This window comes from Cornus florida, unplaced genomic scaffold (assembly GCF_030987335.1).
Source record: "Cornus florida cultivar Cherokee Brave unplaced genomic scaffold, ASM3098733v1 CherokeeBrave_3.0.0_Hap2_Chr10, whole genome shotgun sequence".
In the NCBI taxonomy this organism is placed as follows: Eukaryota; Viridiplantae; Streptophyta; class Magnoliopsida; order Cornales; family Cornaceae; genus Cornus; species Cornus florida.
In genome coordinates, this window is record NW_026775580.1 from 113,588,774 (window position 1) to 113,608,846 (window position 20,073).

General features: G+C 35.1%; 2 protein-coding genes across 8 annotated transcripts; both read left to right on the forward strand.

The window, feature by feature from the left end:
• Nucleotides 1-2,608: 2,608 nt before the first annotated feature.
• On the forward strand, nt 2,609-10,009 carry LOC132277305 (G-type lectin S-receptor-like serine/threonine-protein kinase SD2-5). 7 transcript variants are annotated; one of them, XM_059779128.1, is made up of 5 exons: nt 2,609-2,674; nt 4,639-4,791; nt 5,077-6,896; nt 7,296-7,437; nt 7,582-10,009. In XM_059779128.1, the coding sequence occupies exons 3-5, from the start codon at nt 6,873-6,875 to the stop codon at nt 9,771-9,773; spliced, it is 2,358 nt and encodes a 785-aa protein (XP_059635111.1). In that variant the 5' UTR covers nt 2,609-2,674; nt 4,639-4,791; nt 5,077-6,872; the 3' UTR covers nt 9,774-10,009. The 7 variants fall into 7 exon arrangements, with proteins under 7 accessions (XP_059635111.1, XP_059635107.1, XP_059635109.1 ...); XM_059779124.1 differs by having other exon boundaries at nt 5,077-5,266; nt 6,787-6,896; nt 7,296-10,009; XM_059779126.1 differs by having other exon boundaries at nt 5,077-5,266; nt 7,296-10,009.
• Nucleotides 10,010-10,319: 310 nt separating this feature from the next.
• Nucleotides 10,320-18,034, forward strand: LOC132278428 (uncharacterized). Its single transcript, XM_059780217.1, has 3 exons — nt 10,320-10,437; nt 16,975-17,768; nt 17,876-18,034. The coding sequence occupies exons 1-3, from the start codon at nt 10,320-10,322 to the stop codon at nt 18,032-18,034; spliced, it is 1,071 nt and encodes a 356-aa protein (XP_059636200.1).
• Nucleotides 18,035-20,073: the final 2,039 nt, after the last annotated feature.

The window sequence follows — 20,073 nt, forward strand, 5'->3', positions numbered from 1 at the left end:
ACTCTAAGGATTGAAAGGGTTATCAAGCTTCAAAGATTGTTTCCAAAAAGAGAAGAAAAATGGAAGAGAATGAGAGAGAGGAAGAACCAGCGGGAGAGAGAAAAATGGTAGGAAAATGTGGTCTCTAGACCATTTAAACAATAGTGGTGGGGCCCACCAATTTTCTTTTCTTTTCCCTTTTTCTTTATTTTTCCATTATACACCATGTAAACATATAAATGCACATCATCCAAATACTACATCATTCTCATAAATTAAAATGTATGAAATGCAATTGGACTCAACCACAATTCCGCACGCAAAATGTGAAAAGACAGAAATGCCCTTGCGGCGACAAAAATTCTAAAAAATGAAAAATGTTGAAAATCGGAAACGTCACACTATAAATAGGAGTAGGACTTCATTTTGTAATCATCAAGTCCTAGAGTGAGTCTTAAAAGCCTTGTAGAGAGTTTAAGAGCTAGCTTTGTAAAAAGTATTCTTTGAAGTAATAGAAGTGTTCTTTATTTAAGGAATAGTAATTTCCTCCAATCCGTTCGGTTTTCGCCCCGCTCCGCTCCTAATGGGGTGGATTTGGTAACTCCATAAATGGGTTTGGGGGTGGATATGGTAAAAAAAATTGAAAACCCGAAGCAGGTTTGGGGCGGGGGTGGATTTAGTGATACCCCCACCTCACCCCCGCCCTGACCTCAATTATATGTATATATAATATTTAAGTTAATTGTCCATTAATATATTTTGACTAAATATTCACTAGAATCACTACTTACTAAAATTCTAGAATTGTTCACGTGATTCAATCTTCAAGAATCAATCAAGGATGCAAGATCTTAGAGCATCTCCAGCGGTATGTTAAAATACCATTTTGTGCAAAATATACATTGCCACTTATGATGTGTAAATTTTTTCTATCTCCAGCAGTCTGTTAAGATACATTGCCATATCTTACACAACACTTTTTACACGGCCAAATCAACATATTTCATTTTTCATCCCTCTTTCTCATTCTATTAAAGAATCAACCATATATTAAGTAAGTTTGTAAAAGTTATATAGGTCCTGGCATGACATATGGTTGATTGTTATTGGACGATATATTTTTACACAAAAGGTATAAAACAACCATTGGAGCTAAAATTAAATAATTCAAATTTTTTGTGTAAATCCCTCATGACACATCAGTTTATACAAAAAAATATATACAACGGTTGGAGATGCTCTTAGTATTCTATCCCATGTCCAGGAATTAATTCAACAGTTTCAACTTTACCTCAATTAAACGGAATATGCAGGACGGAGACAATATTTTGTCTACCAGAGTAGGGGCGGGGATGGTATACCAATTATATACCAGTCCCAAGTCCACCCCAACTCTGCCCCCCGTTGCCATTCCTACTTTCCTTGCCAATTAAATCATGGCCAAGGGTGTGTGAGTGTACGTGCAAGCCAAGTGAGTGAAGGCGAGTGCCACTACAATACTAGTAAGCGCACGAAACGAGTGTGTTGACTAAGGTGTTCACAGGAGTTAGGCCGACCATGTATTTGCGCGAGTAGAAGCCTTGGTGCCGTACGAGTTTAGCTATAGTGGTGCTAAAACTCTAAAACCGTGACACAAGGCTTTAGACTTTGTTCAGTTAAGTAGAAGAACAAAGAGTAGAAAAAAATATTAGCTACTGAAAAAAAAAAAAAAAAAAAATAGAAGTTAATGTTGACCCCTTCTTCATGTTTATTTCTCAAGAGAGAAAAGACGGCTATAGCTCTCCCCTGCATTTGACAAAAGATAATAAAGAGAAAATTAAGAAAATAATTGTTTTATTTTGTGAGTTATTGAGAATTAACTCATCATCAAATAAAAAAAGGGCAAAGTAAGGAAATTATCAATTCTTATGTATTTTTCCAGTGTTGACTGTTCTCTTTCACTTTTTTAAGGATAAGAAAATTACTGCGCAAAGTAGTTAGTGTTCTTCGAAATCCTTCCATTTTCCTTCAATTTTCAAAAGCAAATACAAACTTTGGTTTTCCTCCCAATCATTCCCCTTCTCATTTACATCCTCCAAATGGACCTTTAGCCCAAAAAAACATATAGCGTTCATGTTCCATCAAAATCTTCAAATAAGGACTTTAAATCCTTTGTTTTTTTCTTAGTCAATTACTAGGAATTGATTCCACCCAAGAAAAGTAAAACCTTAGACCTGATGCGTCGTGAGGCACCATGATTAATAAGTAACTTAACCAATTGATGAGTAATTGAGCCAGACTCATTGGGGTTCTTACAGACTTCAAATCATTATCTCATACATAGTATATATTATTTTGATTTTTCATTATAATTTCATGAGATTTAATATTTAGAATTACATAAAAAGCTACTATTCATGAGAGAGTTCACTTGTCCATATGAAATGATCATAATACCCGTTGTTACACAAGTTTTGGCACATTTGCTAAAATGAATAAACTTTGTACGGGTGTCATGGGCCGGGTGAATTGCATACCTCATTGTCCAAATACTGTATGGACTACGACTTCTTTTCCATTGGTCCATATCAATGGGCCTGATCTTCACTATTTATGATTAGGCCCAACACATTCTCCGATTATCTTTAGCGCTCTGCAATTTTCTGCTTTCACAGATCACAACTCTACTCATATTAGGTCCTCTCCGATCAATCAGGTTCTTCTCTCTCTTCCCCCTCTCTATATATGTATATGTGTCGTGCGTGTATAATATAACTCAAAACTTTATATATCTATGTGTGTGTGAGTGTGTGCTCGCGATTGTATATATATCTCATTCGGAACTGCGTATACGTTCGCGCGCTCTTGTATGTATATTATTATATATCACTGGGAACTATGTATATATACACTATGCTTAATATGTTTCCCGTGCATTTCTGCTTTTGCGTTTTTGGTGTTGTTCTAGGAGGGTTCATAAATGATCCATAAATTAGTTACTGTAGAAGTAACGATAATTCATACTTAGAATTTTGTTTGCTTAGATTAATTGTTGAAGTGCTAGCCTGCTAGGTTAAGATTTAGGCGTTTTGGATTCTTGTAAATGGAAATTGTGAAATCGTATCGTTTGAGGCTCTTTGGATGAAAGAAATGAAATTTACTTTTAGTTCCTTCTATTGGATTTCTTTCTGAACACAGATTTTGTTTAGATTGATTGGTGAATTATATTGTTTTACAGACTGCAAATTTTTCGTTTGTGGGAGATTTTATGGTTATACAAGGTTGGAATTTACTGTATTAGCTAATACTTAATCCAATTTGAGAATTGAGACAAAAATCCTAGTTCAGACGAGAACAAATTATGGAAAAAAATGTCTGAACTTATACTATCAGGAGAAGATAGTAAAATTCTATTCCGGAATGTTACTTACAGTGCTGATGGAGATGGACCATTCATGTTACTTTAACCTGAAATTGTGTACTGAAGGTGTAAGTTGGAAAATGTTGTGGAAAAGCCTATTTAGTTAAAGTACATATTAGAGATAAGATAGAAAAAAATAACCTCTTCTATATCAGTGACTAAATTTTATTGCCTGTTATTGTAATGGGCCAATCACTTCTAACATGGGAGTAAACTAATTTTCGGCGAAATGAAAGCCAATTCAGGTATGGCAAAGGCTAAAAATCGATGCCAAAAGAATGGCCTTCTAATAGACATCTGAATGGATATAGCCGCACAGTTTAGATTTACTTTATCATGGTGGAAACAGCTACAGAAGAGAGACTTTAGAGGCTTCACATGGAGTGCTGTGGTATGCTCGGAAAATGAGTGACATTGTCAAAAAAATTGAGATATGGTGAGAATGTGTTTTCAAACCCTGGAAAGCTACATATTGAATTTGATTGAAACAATTTCTTCATTTATCTCTTGCCACTCCCAAGAGAGAGTTATAGGGTTAAAGTCCCTCGTTGCATTTATCAAACGAATGGGTAAATTTTTACTTGGATATTTTTCTTAAGAACTCACAAATTGTTCATAGTGGTAAACAGTTTTTCTTTTTGTCATCTGGTCTTTTTCTTTGTCGCTTTTATTCTTTTATTTCGTTTTTATTTGGAAGGCTTCTTTCTACAAAGGAAGATATGATCATGGCCTTAATCCCAATAGGAAGATTTTTGGACCTTTTACTCAGTAAAATAGCTGGATGATATCTTGCTATTTAAATTATAAATAAAATTTCAAGCTTCAAAGTTGATATTATCTGTATTAAAATGTTGCAAATAATTTGTCAATATGCCAACATATTGAAAATCTTACCACTTTTTTACTACCATCAGCTCCCTGCAACGAGTTTTGCGTCCAATAGGGTGCAGGTTAACAGTTAGTGGGTTTGATATGAATAGGTAACCCTTCATCATGCAATCCATTTGAAGCTTTTTGTCCCCACTTTTTTTTTTCCTCCTCTCCGGGGGGATTTGGTGGGGTTATTATGGCGGTTCCTGTTGTCAACATCTTCACTGCATTTTGTTTGTTGTCGGTATAACTAATTTCCATGTTGTAGGGTTGTCACTTCCTTAGCATGATGATTCTTGCTGACAGCATTTCCGCTGCATTTTGTTTGTTGATGGTATACTTAATTTCAATGTTGTAACTCTGAAATTCTTGACTGCAATCATTAATAGTTATGAAGGTGTGATCATCAGTAAAGAAGATGTGCGAGTTCTGTAGGACAGTCAAACGTCATGGGAGGGTACACGTTTTATGCTCAGCCAACCCCAAGCACAAGCAACGTCAAGCATGTCAACATTTGCATATGAAGGCCCACTGCTTCCCATGTATGAACTCTCTCTCTCTCTCTCACACACACAAACACAAATACAAATGCATGCCCACGCTTGCAGACACACATGTGCACACACCTGAAGGTGGACCTGATATTGATATAATGGATTCTCATTGAGATGTAACTACCTCATATCAAGTGAGACACCTTGGATGGGCAAGTGCCTATATTAAAATGCATCTTCTATATATACTTTTTGATTGGAATATAGCTGGAATTTTTCCTTTCAAGTCAATGGATTTTCAATTTTTTGTTTATACCAATTTTTTCCGGACAGGGACTGGTGCCAAGCCAGAGACCTCCCTCAATCACAGCTTACAGACTGGTTTGCATTCTCTTATACCCAAAAAACTGAACCCTCTATGGTATTTGGATGGAGAGCGAGTCTCGCATCTCTGCTATTCAAACAGGGTACACAAGCAGTGTAAAGCATAGCTGGGGAATTATGTGTTGAGTATTGACAAATGGTACCTGCTTTAGGCCTCCTTGGATTATGGTTTTGGTTATGTTGGTTCTGCTCTATGCTTATTATGCTATTTTTCTCTATGAGAACATATTTTTATGGAAAATAAATAATAGTTCAAAAAAGAACTTGGGCATGCCATCTAAACCACTATATTCTGTTCGATCGCTGGGAATCCGTAGGGAAATACTACAAATTTGGTGTGTTCAAAACCTTTTTTTTTTTCTTTCTTTTCTCATTTGGGAATAACAGGAATCATGATTCCAGAATTGAGATGCTGCATGTTACAGAACAATTAGCTCCTTTTTTTTTTTTTTTTTTTTGTAGGAATAGGAAATAGAATATTAAAGGAGAAAAAATGGAGAAAGAAATTGTGATTAATTTCCTTGCTTTGTTTGGTTTAATAAGAGAATATATATATATATATTTAAATGAATTGTTGTATAAATGAAATATATACAAAGGCACAGAGTGCACTCCCTCATAAAATAGGAAACATCATAATTTTTTTTTTTTTTTTGATAGGAGAACATGGACAAATCGTGAAAAGGAAGGGAAGGTAAAAAAATAAAAATTATCAACTTATTATTTTCCTTTATTTGACTGGGAAAAGAAAAAAAAATAAAAATAAAAATGGAAAGATTTTAAAGATTTTCTGTTCATTTCTGTTCTATTCCTTCTTACGAAATGGGTTAGAAAAGACTTGCTGTGTGGAAGTCCTACCTGTTCTATGACTTTAAATCAACTTTTGACAAATGAACTCATCATTTATGTATTTTCTGTCTATTCAAGGTATTGAGAAAAAAAAAAAAACAAATTGTACTTAACAATAATTACTATACTATTTATTTATTTTGCATTAAAATGACTACTTAATGACTCCAAAATTTTCTTCCTTAACACTCATTAATTAGTGGTCATCTCGGACTTAATCAATGAGCAGGCTGTTGAAAATGAATTCATTCCCATTGACAAATTGTTACATGCGTGCTTGACTGGTTACAGTAATCCAGTCAAAGAATTGACTTTGCAATAGAGATAAGATTCATGAATTGTTTTTGACTCTTAGAATTATTAATGTGGTGGTTGTGAAAAGAGTGTAAATTTAACATACTCCATAGCCTCCACGATTATTAACTATTAGTAGATCATTGACTATGTCCAGAAAAGAACTGTACTTTATGGTTGTCTTTTAACTAAGTTAATTTTTTTTTTTTTTTTTTTTTTTTTTAATAGATATATTAAAAAAAAAAAAAAAAATGTTTCCCCATTTCAGTGTTAATTATTATTATTTTTAAAACAAAAAAAGTCTTATTGAAAACCCCAGAAAACCCAAGTGAAGTGGAGATGAAACCGAGAGAGACTGGAACTTATTGATTAGTAGTAGGCTAGTTTGAATTTTTTATGCATAGGAGTTGTGTTGCAGTGTTCACATGCATTTTGACTTTAATTCATATCAGCATACCCACCCTTGAGTAGTCAAAACACCTTGAACTAAAAGTGTTGTCCATGCCATGGATATAGCAAAGCAGGCCTGATGAAGAAGAAGAAGAAGAAGAAGATTCATCTTAAGTCCCATGAATTAAGATTCATCTTAAGAAGAAGATTCCATGAAAATTCAAGCAAGAAATGAGGTGAGGCTGCAGTTAGTCCTAGAGATAGAAAGTAATTAGCAAGAAGATCCATTTCGTTTGAAGATTTTTAATTTGCTTTTTAGGAGAAAGTTCTTAGATTGTGCAGTTTTAAGATTTGTACATGTGAATTCATTGAATATATAAAGACACACACACATCTAATAGGTATACATGCACTCTTCTTGGTTCAATCTTGATATGAATGATTTCCCTTGATCTCTCATAGGCTTTTTGATTGATTTTTATGCGTATTCATGTGGGCTGTATTCCAAATTTCTGGTCTCTCTCTTTTTAAGTAGGCATAAATAATGTGTATTCGTGATTTAGAGTATTGTGTTGCTCTTGTTTAATTTTGTTTACAAATAAGCAGGTGTATTTGATTCAAATAACTCTTTCCAGGTATTGCCGAATGTCTTCCAATATTCAGCATCCATATGTTTGTCACTTGTCCTTATGTCCTTTGCCTCTGCCCATGTTCCAATGATTGGCCAAATTAAACCAGAATTTGCAGGGTCTTCGCTGAACTGGATTGATAATGGTGGTATGTTTTTGTTCTCCAACAACTCAGTTTTCAGTCTTGGATTCATTACTCCGCAGAAAGATAACAATTTGAATTCACTTGTTATAATTCACTATCCTAGTTCAAGAATTGTCTGGACTGCCAACAGAGGCTCCACCCTTACAGGTTCTGATAAATTTGTGTTTGACAAAACTGGGAATGCATACTTGGAGAAACAAGGAGGTATAGCGTGGTCCACAGCTACTGCAGGTAAAGGAGTTACTGCCATGAAGTTGCTTGACTCTGGCAATTTGGTTTTGATTGGTAATGATTCTAAACCGCTTTGGCAGAGTTTTAGCTATCCCACAGACACCCTTTTACCGAATCAAATTTTCTTTGATGGAATGAGACTTGTAAGTGAGCCCAATATCAACAACTTTAGCTTTTACCTGGAAATGAAGTTGGGGAAAGTGATTCTCTATGGAGGATTCAAAACTCCTCAGCCTTATTGGTCTCTGGCAAAGGAGATGCGGAAAATCATTAACAACGAATATGGGGAAATCACCTCAGCTTCGATTTCCAATTCTTGGAAATTCTTTGATCGCAACCAGACTCTAGTCCAACAATTTGTGTTCTCAAACAATAATAGTCCTAATCTTACCTGGGCTGCAGTTTTAGGATCTGATGGTTTTATCTTATTCTACAATCTACAAAATGGGGGCTCCATTGGTGCAGAACCAATAAAGATACCAAACGGTGATCAGTGCAGCATGCCTGAACCTTGTGGTCCTTATGGTATTTGTGAAAATAACAATACTTGTCGATGCTTTCCAGGGTTTGAAACCTTTCCAAGTTGCAACCCTTGGATCTCCTCTCCTTGCAATGGCTCAAAAAGTTCGGAAGTGTTATTAGAAATGGGGGATGAAGTCGACTATTTTGCTCTGGAGTTTATTACACCATTTCCCAACTTCAGTCTTTCTGGTTGCGTGGATGTCTGCCTTGGTAATTGTTCATGCCTCATGTTGTTCTTCGAAAACAAATCCGGGAATTGCTTTCTGTTTGATGAGGTGGGAAGCTTAAGACGGCGGGATCAACAAGGCTCCTCCAGGTTTCTTTCCTATACTAAAATCCCTAGTAACAAAGATCACATGCTAAACCCCAGAGCACGAGAGAGCAGTAGCAAGAAACACTTGCTCCTCAATTTAATTATTACATCTGCAGTTTTGTTACCTATTGTTGGTTTACTATTTTTGGGAGTCTGGTACCATCAGAAAAGCAAAAGAGTATTTGGATCTTTTAAAGATGTCATGGGAGAGGAGGATTTCTCTTCCCACATTGCTTTGGAAGAAATGGACAGTTTATCTCATATGCCCATCCGATTTCAATACAAAGATCTTCAAGCCGCCACTAACAACTTCTCTGTGATACTCGGGCATGGTGGGTTTGGCTCCGTTTATAAAGGGATGCTTAAAGATGGGACTCAAATTGCTGTGAAGAAGCTGGAGGGTGTTGGTCAGGGTAAGAAAGAATTTCAAGCCGAAATCACCACCATAGGCAGTATTCGCCATGTCCACTTGGTGAAGCTCAGAGGCTTCTGTAAAGAGGGGACTCACTGCCTTCTTGCTTACGAGTACATGACAAATGGGTCTTTGGATAGATGGATCTTCAACGACGGCCGTGAAGGTTTAACATTGGACTGGGAAACAAGATTCAAAATAGCTCTGGGAATGGCAAAAGGATTGGCTTATCTCCACGAGGGCTGCAGTGTAAAGATTGTTCACTGTGACATAAAACCCGAAAACGTGCTTCTCGATGACAACTACCAAGCCAAAATTTCTGATTTTGGTTTGGTAAAGCTGATGACAAGGGAACAAAGTTGTGTGGTCACAATGGCAAGAGGTACAAGGGGTTACTTGGCACCAGAGTGGGTAACAGACATTCCCATATCAGAGAAGAGTGACGTATATAGCTTTGGCATGGTTTTGCTTGAAATCATTGGGGGAAGGAGGAACTTCAAGCCAGAGGTGAGTTCAGAGAAAGCCCACTTCCCCACTTATGCCCTCAGGATGCTAGAAGAAGGGAGGCTGAAAGAGATACTTGATTCAAAGCTTAATACTGATGAAAGCGACGAGAGGGTACTTACTGCAACTAAAGTTGCTTTGTGGTGCATACAGAGGGACATGTCGCTAAGACCATCCATGGGTAAAGTAGTTCAAATGCTTGAAGGATCCTGTGCTGTAGCTCTACCTCCTCAGATGGTTTCCCACTTCTTTGAAAATTTTGTTAAACCTATCAGAGAGGAGTGCGTTTCAGTTGGATCTCCAAGCTGCCACAGTGGTGCAGATCTTTCTGATGCGCAGTTATCTGGTTCAAGATAATAAGAGATTAAGCTTTTGAGAAAGAAGTGGTAAAATGAACAAGTTATTATGTTGTTAAGATACCTATATTATTATCATTTTGTTTGGAGCTTCGATTTATTTAGTATCCCAAACAATTGATCAAGTCTGATAGATACATTCTTGGTTGATTTAGGACATAAGACATCTATTATTATTCTTTGTTTATTTTCCATCAATATGAAGGTGATATAATATTCCAAATTTTCTTTTGTTAACTTGCGTGAATAGCAACCAAACAGAACATTTGGCATCTTGTTCCAGATTTTAGTTTTAAAACTGATTATGGAAATTCATCAGTGTCTAGAATACTGAATTGTTTCACATTAGAGAAGATAACAGATTTATGAAATATAACAGAGAAACAACTTAGGTTTTATAAAATTTTCAAGAACTATTAAAAATAAGTCCTCTCTTACTGAATAGGATATCCTTAATTTGTTTGTAGGCATTACCTTGATTGGCTGATTTCTATTTGTAGAATAATAGCCTACTCGCAGATCAACTAGCCCATATAATCAAAGAGCAATGATCCAGAACCAGTCAATAACTGAGCCAGCAACCAAGAACACAGCCATCCCAACTGTAGACATTTTGGCTTCTGAAGATGACACTGATTTAGGAGTGAGGATCATGATTAGGGATGGCAATGGGCGGAGATCTCATTCCCTATTCCCGTTTAATTTTTTTCACCCCTATAACTGCTTCAAAACTTGTTATCTCATTCCTTATTCCCGTTTAATTTTTTTCACCCCTATAACTGACTCAAAACTTGTTAGGTTTTTCAACTGCCCCAAACGGAGTGGGTCCCACCAGGGTTGGGATTTTTGTCATCCCTAATTACAATGACACTTGTCAGACAACCATTGGTTAGTCTCCAGCAGAATGATTGTTTTAATTTGTTAGTGATTGTGAATTCACTTGTTACACACACACTTTTCTTTTTCTCTCCGGTTCGCACGGGAATTACAGGAATCATTCCAGAAATTAGATACTGCATCTTACAGAACAATTAGCTGCAAAATGGAGTTTCAAAGGAAGGAATCTCGACCCAAGTTACAACTCAATCATGTGTGGATGATATTTCTTGGATGGCATATCACAACCGTTGATGTATTGATGTAGGTATAGAAATTTACTGAAACACTTTTTTCTCTTGTGATTGATGTATTTTATATTTGGTAGAGGGAAGTGAATATTAAGATTAACACGGGTAAAAATATGATCACAGAGTATAATTTAATTACTATATATATATATATATATATTATTGGCAAAAAAACTCACACATTTGGTAGTGATTTAATGAATGTTGAAATTGGGTAATTTTTACAATTTAATTGCAATTATGCTACTTTGGTATAGTATGGTTTTTAAAGAAATTGCATGTAGTTGTTGACCTGGCAATCAATTCGACTTGCGTTTTAATTCATAAATCTACCGTTTGTTGCTTTGAGACTGCGCACTAATGGCATCAATATTCAAGAGTTACTACTGAATTTTATTATATATTTATATATATATATACACACATACATAATTTAGTTACATGTTCATGAAATGAGTATGGCCAAAATATGAATATTGAGATGAATCTCTAGTGATTCACTGATTTGTGAGAAGAATGAATAACCGCTAAAAACAAAAGCAATCTAAACTGTTAAAATACCCCCATTACAATAAAACAAATAACTCTACCTGTAAGAAAGACTAATACGATCCGCATCCGCATGATGATGAATAAATCCCTCAATATGATGACTAGAGAATGTTGTCTGTTTTGAAACAGAGGAGTTCGGTTTTGAGTGGTTGAATCGGTTGTTCTGAGTTGGATATGACGAAGCGTTGGATGGTGGGATTGGTGGTGGCCATGTCGGTGGAGGATTAGACGGTGGAGATTGTGCTTCATCGACGGTAGAAAATGTGAGGAAAAAAAAAAAAAAAAAACAAAACAAAACAAAAGCCCTAGTTTTTGGAAGAGTAATTGACGATAATAGGTTTTCAATTATTCCAATTTACGATTTAGTCATTTATGTCTTTTATTTAGAATGAAGTCAATTCGCACAAACAAAATGCGCGTGAGCGCATATATCTATATAAACGGGTTGTGTGTGCTTTACACTCTTGTAATATCGAGATAGCGTGTATAATCTCTTATTGTTTGTTTACCTCTCTTGTACTTTAAAAATGGTGCGAAATAGTGTATTTTGGACGTTGACCACTATTGATCGGTACCAGAGCTACAAAAAGACTAAAATAACCCTTTTATTTATGATTTAAAAAAACTAATAATATAACATAAAATGTGAAAAGACTAAAATAGCCCTCTCCATCTTTATTCTCATTCTCGACATTGATCTTGCCCCCTCCCTCCCTGTAACTGCAAACTACAAAACCATACAAGAATCAGAAGTTCAAAACCCATATGGCAAGAATCAAAAGTTCAAAACTAACTAGGAAAAAAAAGTTCAAAACCTATTACCTATCAAAACCCATATCGGCATATCATTTCAGATTGTTTAAAAAATTAAAACCCATATCTTCCAGTTTCCATTTCAGATTATTCAAAAAAATCAAAACCCATGTCTTTCAGTTTCCATTTCAGATTGTTCAAAAAATCAAAACCCATGTCTTTCAGTTTCCGTTTCAGATTGTTCAAAAAATCAAAACCCATATCTTTTAGTTTCCATCGCTTGCTGTTCTAGTTCAAGTTCGCCATTTGCAGTTCGGGATCAGAATAGGGATCGCGATGCTCCTTGCCTATTTTTGACCTGAGAGCTTTGTTTCTGACGTGATTGGATCAGAGCATATGTTTGGTAAATGGAACCCCTCGACACAAGCAGCTACGGGGGTAAATCCTTTGCGCACACCCTGCTCCTTGTCATTTGACAGCCGTCATTCTCTCTCAACTCTCAAGCTTGCCCCTCTCTCTCTGTGCAAATGCTTGTATGTATGGGTTTTGTTTTATTTTTTTCTTTCTAAATCAACTAATCAAGGTGGTGGCTTAATTTGTTACCCCCCCTCTCTCTCTCTGTGTAACTGCAAACTACAAAATTTACAAGAATCAGAAGTTCAAAACCCGTATATACAAATATATGTATATATGGTAAGGGGGTAGTAAAGGAATATTAAAAGGGAAATTCCGGAATAAAGGGTTTAAAATGGTCATGTGCATGGCACATGACTAACTGGCGTCCAATTCTCACCGAAATAGTCACCGGTGTGGCTTAATTGCACTTTTTTATATCTGGTAGGGATTTATATGGATAAATCTAACTAAAAGAGTATAAGTCGCACAAATTTAAAACCATAGGGGTGTTTTTCAGACTTTCCCCTATATAAAGTAATTCTGAATAAGAGTGACCATGGCAAAATGATAATGAACAACGTCAACTGCATATAGACTCCAAACCTTTTTTTCCGTATAATTCTTGAATAAGTGGTCAGCTCGAAAATAATGATTAAGCAGGCTGGTGAAAATGAATTCATTCCCTGTTGTAAAAAATCTAGTAAAATAATTGACTTTGAATTAAAGGCAGAAAATAGGGGTGGTAAATGGGCAGGTTGGGTCGGGTTTAGGTTGGGTTGAAAATGGACGGGTCAATATAGGTCAAGACCAATATTTAACCCGTTTAGAACAAGTTAAAAATGGGCAGGTTGAAAATGAACAAGGTCAACCCGTTATGACCCGTGAACCCATTAATTATTATTTTTAATTATTTTTTATTTTTAAATTTTTTGGAACTAATTTTTCTCTTTTTGGAAAGTCGCCGCCGCATGATCGAACATCAGCCGCTAATTCTGAAGTTGACGGAGATAGTCTTGATTCATCCTCTCAGGCCGCAGGATCTGGTCAAAATAGACAACCTGACTCGCCGGCAGTAAAATTTCGTTTACCGGAGAAACATGAAACTACTGCTACAAAAACGGAAACCTCACGGCGGAGCTAAATCAATCTACGCCTCCGGCGCCGTAAGAAATTGAGATCCAACGGCGACGAATCAATCATCGGCGCCGATGAAAACTCGGACGACTCCACAGTACTACTCTGATTCGGACTTTGATTACAACTACTCTTCTTGATCATCATCACATCTATCTTCTCACCACCATCGTTAACGTTCCTCACACTCACCTCCCTCGGCACTGGGAAATTAGTCCTAGCTTTATTGAATTATTTTTAAAATTTAAATTTAAAATTATTTTTTATTTTTAAAATTTATTTTAAAATTTTTAATTATTTAAAATTATTTTTTAATTATTTATTTTTTTAGAAGAAATTTCTAAAGAGAGAAACTTAGAAAGAGGGGATTGATGAGAGACAAATATAGAGAGAGAGAGGATTGTGAGTGAGAGATTTTTAGAGAGAGAAATGAGTTGAGTGCAATATAGAATAAATGTGTGTTGTGTGTTTATTATGTGATGAGTGATCTTGACCCTCGAATTAAGTGGTTAAAAATTACCCAACCCATCTTGACCCTCAAACTAAATATGGTTCACCCATAACCATTAAAAGGCGAGCGGATATGGGCTGGTTGATGGTTCCTGACCCATTTTGTCACCCCTACAGAAAACCCAAGTCAAGTGGAGAGAGAAAACTGAGACAGACTGGAACTTGCTTTCATTTATTAATAGTTTGAAGTTTTTGATGCAAAAGGAGTTTATGTGTTGCAGTATACACGTTTTGACTATTCACTTCATATATATCAGCATAACATTACCCACTCTTGAACTAAAAGTGATGTCCATGCCATAGAAATTGCAATGCAGGACTGAAGAATCCATCATGATGTTTTGCATACTCCCATCTGATTCCATGAAAATTCAATCAAGAAATGAGGTGAGTGTGCTTTCAATTCTGTGTTATATATTGATGAATTCATCAATCACCACCATAATTTGTAGCTAGCAAGAAGATCCAATTTGTTTGAAAATTTCCAAGTTTTAGCTTTAAGGAAAAAGTTCGTAGATTGTGAAGTTTTAAGATTTGTGCATGTGAGTGTATTGAATATATTAACACACACACATCTAATATGTATACATGCAATCTTCTTGGTTCAATCTTGATATGAATGGCTTTCCCTTGATCTTTCTCATAGGCTTTTTGCTTAATTTCAATGCATATTCATGTGAGCAAAGATACTGAAAAGAATTGTGCAGTTCTTGTTTAATTTTGTTTATAAATAAGCAGTGTATTTGATTCAAGTAACTCTTCCCAGGTATTGCTGAGTGTCTGCCGTTATTCAGTATCCACATGTTTGTCACTTGTCCTCTTGTCCTGTGCTTCTACAACTAGTGTTCAAAATATTGGCCAAATTTATCTAGGGTTTGCAGGGTCTCAGAATAATTGGATTGATAATTATGGTATGTTTTTGGTGTCCAACAACGCAGACTTCATTTTTGAATTCACTCATTTGTAGAAAGATATCACTTTGTTTTCACTTGTTATAGTTCACCATCCTAGTTCAAGAATTGTCTGGACTACCAACAGAGGCTCCAACATTACAGGTTCTGATAATTTTGTTGTTATGAAAAAAGGATCAAATAGGAGTTTATGAGAGCAAGAGAAAAATAAATGACAAAAAAAATAAAATAGGCACACACATAAACGAGACAAGGATTTATGTGATTCAGCTATGCCTACGTTCACGGGAAGGAGACAGAACAATATTTTGTTAGACACGTGTATTTATAACACGTGTGTGGCCTATATTGCCACAATACATTTATATTCTAATCCACTGCATCTGACACAATGTTACACGTTGTGAGAAGTTACAACAGTGTGGTTGTGGGAAGTTGATGGTGGTTATCATCTGATTAGAATAAAACAAGGGTTTGCATGATGGATTTTTTTTTTTCTCTCGTTTTCATTCATATAGTATCTTTACAGAGGTCCCATGCCTAACAAAAACAGTCTGTGTTGTCTCTATCAAGTACACGTATAAAGATTTGTATAGGCGTGAACATCATTAGGATTTCTAAATTTGTTTTGCAGGCATTAACCAATCTGATTTCATGGCTGGAGGTAATGCGATCTCTTTGGACTTGATAGTTTCTTTCATTTGGTATCAGAGCGATACCTTTTGGCTATGTTATCCTTTGGTTAGTATGTCGGTAATATTTATTCAGTAACTGTGTTGCCGTTCTTTTTTCTGGCCTGTAATATTTGTTTAGCGGCTATGTCGCCGTTATCTTTTTGGCCTGTAATATTTCCTTTGTGTTCTATTTGTTCTGTATTACTTTTGGTGAGTATATTTATGCGTGTAATACTTTTCCGATACTGCTTTATTGTTTTGGTTATTTGGCCGGTAAAGTGTTTTGGTTACAGAATGAAGTAATAATGAAATAATACACCCAAACAGATTGCGATGAATAAAGTATTCAGACTCGAGTGGTTTAACGATTACTTTACATATCGGAGAATGTCATCGTGAATTCATACAGTGGGAATAACGTTGGCCTTTTTGATGGTAAAAGTGATTCAGACTTGAGCGGTTTCAAGACTGTTTTAAAAAAGGGTGAATCTCATCATAAAAGCATAAAGAATTGTTTTATAATGATATATATATATATATATATATCGTTATGTAGTTTACTCTGGAGTTGTATAGTTTTAAAAATTTCTATACAAATGAAGAATACTCCAGAGTTGTACAGTTACTGCATATTAAATCTTTTTTTATCCAGTATACTCTTATACATGCCGTATGAGTATGATTATTATTTTAATACATATTTTTAACTAGAGAGCAGCCAGAGCATCTTTAGTTGTTTGATTCTGTGATATAAAATAAAGTTTTAATATATGATATTTATATCACATAAAGTTTATGCATTAAAAGGTTATAGTTCATTCATAAAAAATGTTTTTTTCTGCCCTACAGAGAAATAATCATTGTTTATGAATGAACGTGGATAAAAAAGAGAGAGGGGGATATGGAATTAAACTGGCAATGAATACAAATGCCCACAGGACTGTATCATTATCAGTTTAATACCAGTAAAGAATGTTTTATCCCATTATGGTTATATTTTCAAAACTTTAGTGTATTAAAATCTCTGCCCATAGAAAGGTTATAATGACATATTGTTTTGATATGAAATTTTTTAACGTGGGTTAAGAATTCCAATAAAGTTTATTGTATAGTAGAATAATGTTTGGCATGTTTTCTTTTTGCAGTAATTTCATCTGGTTTTATCAATATTGGTTCATCTCATATCCTATTTTTAACTGGTGATAATTATTCGGATTGGAAGGAGAAAATACTTCTAACATTGGGGTGTATGGACATTGATTTGGCAGTTTGTGTGGATGAACCACCCATCCCCACGGAATCAAGTACGCCAAGTGAAAAGGTTTCTTATAAGAGGTGGGAGCGATCAAATCGCTTAAGTATGTGTCTCATTAAAAGTCATGTTGGGAAAAACATAACGAGTTCAATTCCTGAATGTACTAAGGTAAAAGAATATATGACAGCAATTGAACAACAGTTTATAAGTTCTGATAAAGCATTGGCTAGCACCCTAATGACCAAATTATCATCAATGAAGCATATGGGTGATAAAGAGGTCCGTGAACATATTATGGAAATGAGAGATATAGCTGCCCAAATGAACTCATTGGAGTTTACCTTTTCAGAGACAAACCTTGTCCAATTTATACTCAACTCCCTGCTTGCTGAATTTGGGCCATTCAAGATTTCTTATAACACACATAAAGAAAAATGGTCAGTTAATGAATTGTTTACCATGTGTGTTCAAGAGGAAGGGAGATTGAATCAGGAAAAGCTAGAAAGTGCTTATCTAGTGACTCATAGAAATGGACATATCAAAAAGGGTGTGCAATTTAAGAAGAAAGGGAATGCATCAACTAGCAAAGTTGACGATAAGGGTATCATCAAATGCTTCTTCTGCAAAAAGAAAGGGCACATGAAAAGGAATGTCTTAAGTATAAGGCTTGACTGCTTAAAATGGGTAATCTCTTTTCCTTTGTGTGTTATGAATCAAATGTTGTTAATACATTTAATGATGCTTGGTGGATAGATTCTGGTTCTACAATTCACATTGCCAATACCATGCAGGGTTCAATCAACCTAAGGAGACCGACGAAAAGTGAACGTTTCATCTATTCGGGAAACAAGATGAGTTCACATGTAGAGGTGGTTGGAACTTACAGACTCACATTACCATCTGACTTTATATTAGAACTTGAAAGATCTTTTTATATTCCAACTTTATAAAAAAATTTGATTTCTATTTCGAAATTTGTTGGATTTGGTTTTAGTTTAAATTTCTTTAATACTTCTTTAAGTATTGTAAAAGATTCTGTTATTATTGGTAATGGTATTTTGGTTTATGGTTTATATAAATTAGATTTAAACCCTAATATTGATCATAACCACTTACCGTTGCATGGAAATAATAGCGTCAAACGTAAGGGTAAAATAGAGAAATCTTCTTTCATTATGGCACAGGATATTAGGATATATCACCTTACAAAGAATTAAAAGATTAGTAAATGATGGAGTACTTGATATTCTTGATTTTTCTGATTTTGGTATTTGTATGGACGACATAAAGGGTAAGTAGACTAACAAAACCAATAAGGGCGTTAGAAGGAGTTCTCAAGTTTTAGAGATCATACACACTGATATATGTGGACCTTTTCAAATTTCATGTTTCAATGGTCAAAAATATTTTGTTACCTTTATTGACGATTGCACACGTCTTATGCATCTTTACCTTCTAAATGATAAAAGTGAAACACTTGATGCTTTTAAATCATATAAGGTGGAAGTAGAGAAACAAAGGGAAAACAAATCAAGATAGTGCGATCGGATATAGGAGGAGAATATTATGGTAGATATACAGAACAAGGACAAATTGCAGACCAGGTCCATTTGCAAAATTCCTTATGGAGAATGGCATTATAGCGCAATATTCGATGCCAGGCATACTAGAACAAAATGGTGTAGTAGAAAGAAAGAATCGAACGTTAATAGACATGGTAAGAAGTTTGATTAGTAATTCTTATCTCCCTTTATCTTTATGGAGTGAGGCCTTAAAAACTACTGTGTATATCTTAAACAAGGTTCCAACCAAATCGGTTCCAAAAACACCCTTTGAGTTATGGAATAGTTGGAAACCAAGTTTAGGACACGTACACATATGGGGTTATCTAGTTGAGGTCAGGGTGTACAATCCTATTGAAAAAAAGTTGGACTTAAAGACAATAAGTGAGTTTTTTATTGGCTATGCAGAAAAGTCCAAAGGGTTCAAGTTTTATTGTCCTTCGCATAAACCCATTTTTGTTGAGGCGAGAAATGTTAGGTTTCTTAAGGATGTTGACATTAGTGTGAGTGAACAACCTCGAAATTTAATTTTTGAGGAAACACGAGATTTGGTTGTTAGACCTGTGACTAAAGAACCTTTACCTGTACTTTAAGACATTTTCAAGATGTTATTATGGAAGAATAGGTAAATCAAGAAGTTCCTACCCACGAGAATCCTGTTGTCAATGAACCTGTTCTAAATGAATAGATAGAGTTAAGAATGTCCTCAAAAGTAAGAAAACCTGCGATCCCTTCTGATTATGTTGTATATTTACAAGAAATTGACCATGATATTGGAATTGATAAAGACCCAATTACGTTTTCACAAGCCATGAGTGGAAAAAATTCAAGGTTATGATATGATGCCATGTTAGAGAAACTAGACTCTATGGCTAAAAATCAAGTCTGGGATTTGGTTCAATTGCCAGAAGGGGCTAATGTAGTTAGCTATAAATGGGTTTATAAGACTAAAAGAGACCCCAAAGGCAAGATTAAACGATATAAAGCCAGACTTGTAGCCATAGGGTATACCCAAAGGGAAGGCATTGGTTACCATGATACACTTTCTCCCGTTTCTACAAAGGATTCCATTCGTATTATCATGGCATTGGTAGCTCATTTTGATTTAAAGTTACATCAGATGGATGTGAAAACGAAATTTTTTAATGGAGACTTGAATGAGGAGGTATACATGAAACAACCTGAAGGTTTTCATTCAGATAATGAAAATAATATGGTTTGCAAACTTGTAATACCCCTAATTTTAAAAGGATAGTCTTGGTATTTATTTAATTAATTTAATTTCATTTTTATAAAATTATATGATTATTTGGTTATTTGTTTATATGTTCATTTGAATTGCTTGTTTAATTTGAATTGTGTGATTTATGTGACTTCATTGTAAATTGGTTTGTTGTTATGTGTAGTGAAATATTTTAATTGTGTAT

Bases quoted from the DNA above. Each gene is read 5' to 3' on its own strand.
- LOC132278428 (XM_059780217.1), top strand. From the start codon at position 10,320: ATGATCCAGAACCAGTCAATAACTGAGCCAGCAACCAAGAACACAGCC. The intron at 10,438-16,974 runs GCAATGGGCGGA...TTCTTTTTGCAG, and splicing joins GAGGATCATGATTAGGGATG to TAATTTCATCTGGTTTTATC. The intron at 17,769-17,875 runs GTAATCTCTTTT...AATACCATGCAG, and splicing joins GGCTTGACTGCTTAAAATGG to GGTTCAATCAACCTAAGGAG.
- LOC132277305 (XM_059779124.1), top strand. From the start codon at position 6,873: ATGAAAATTCAAGCAAGAAATGAG. The intron at 6,897-7,295 runs GTGAGGCTGCAG...AACTCTTTCCAG, and splicing joins AAATTCAAGCAAGAAATGAG to GTATTGCCGAATGTCTTCCA.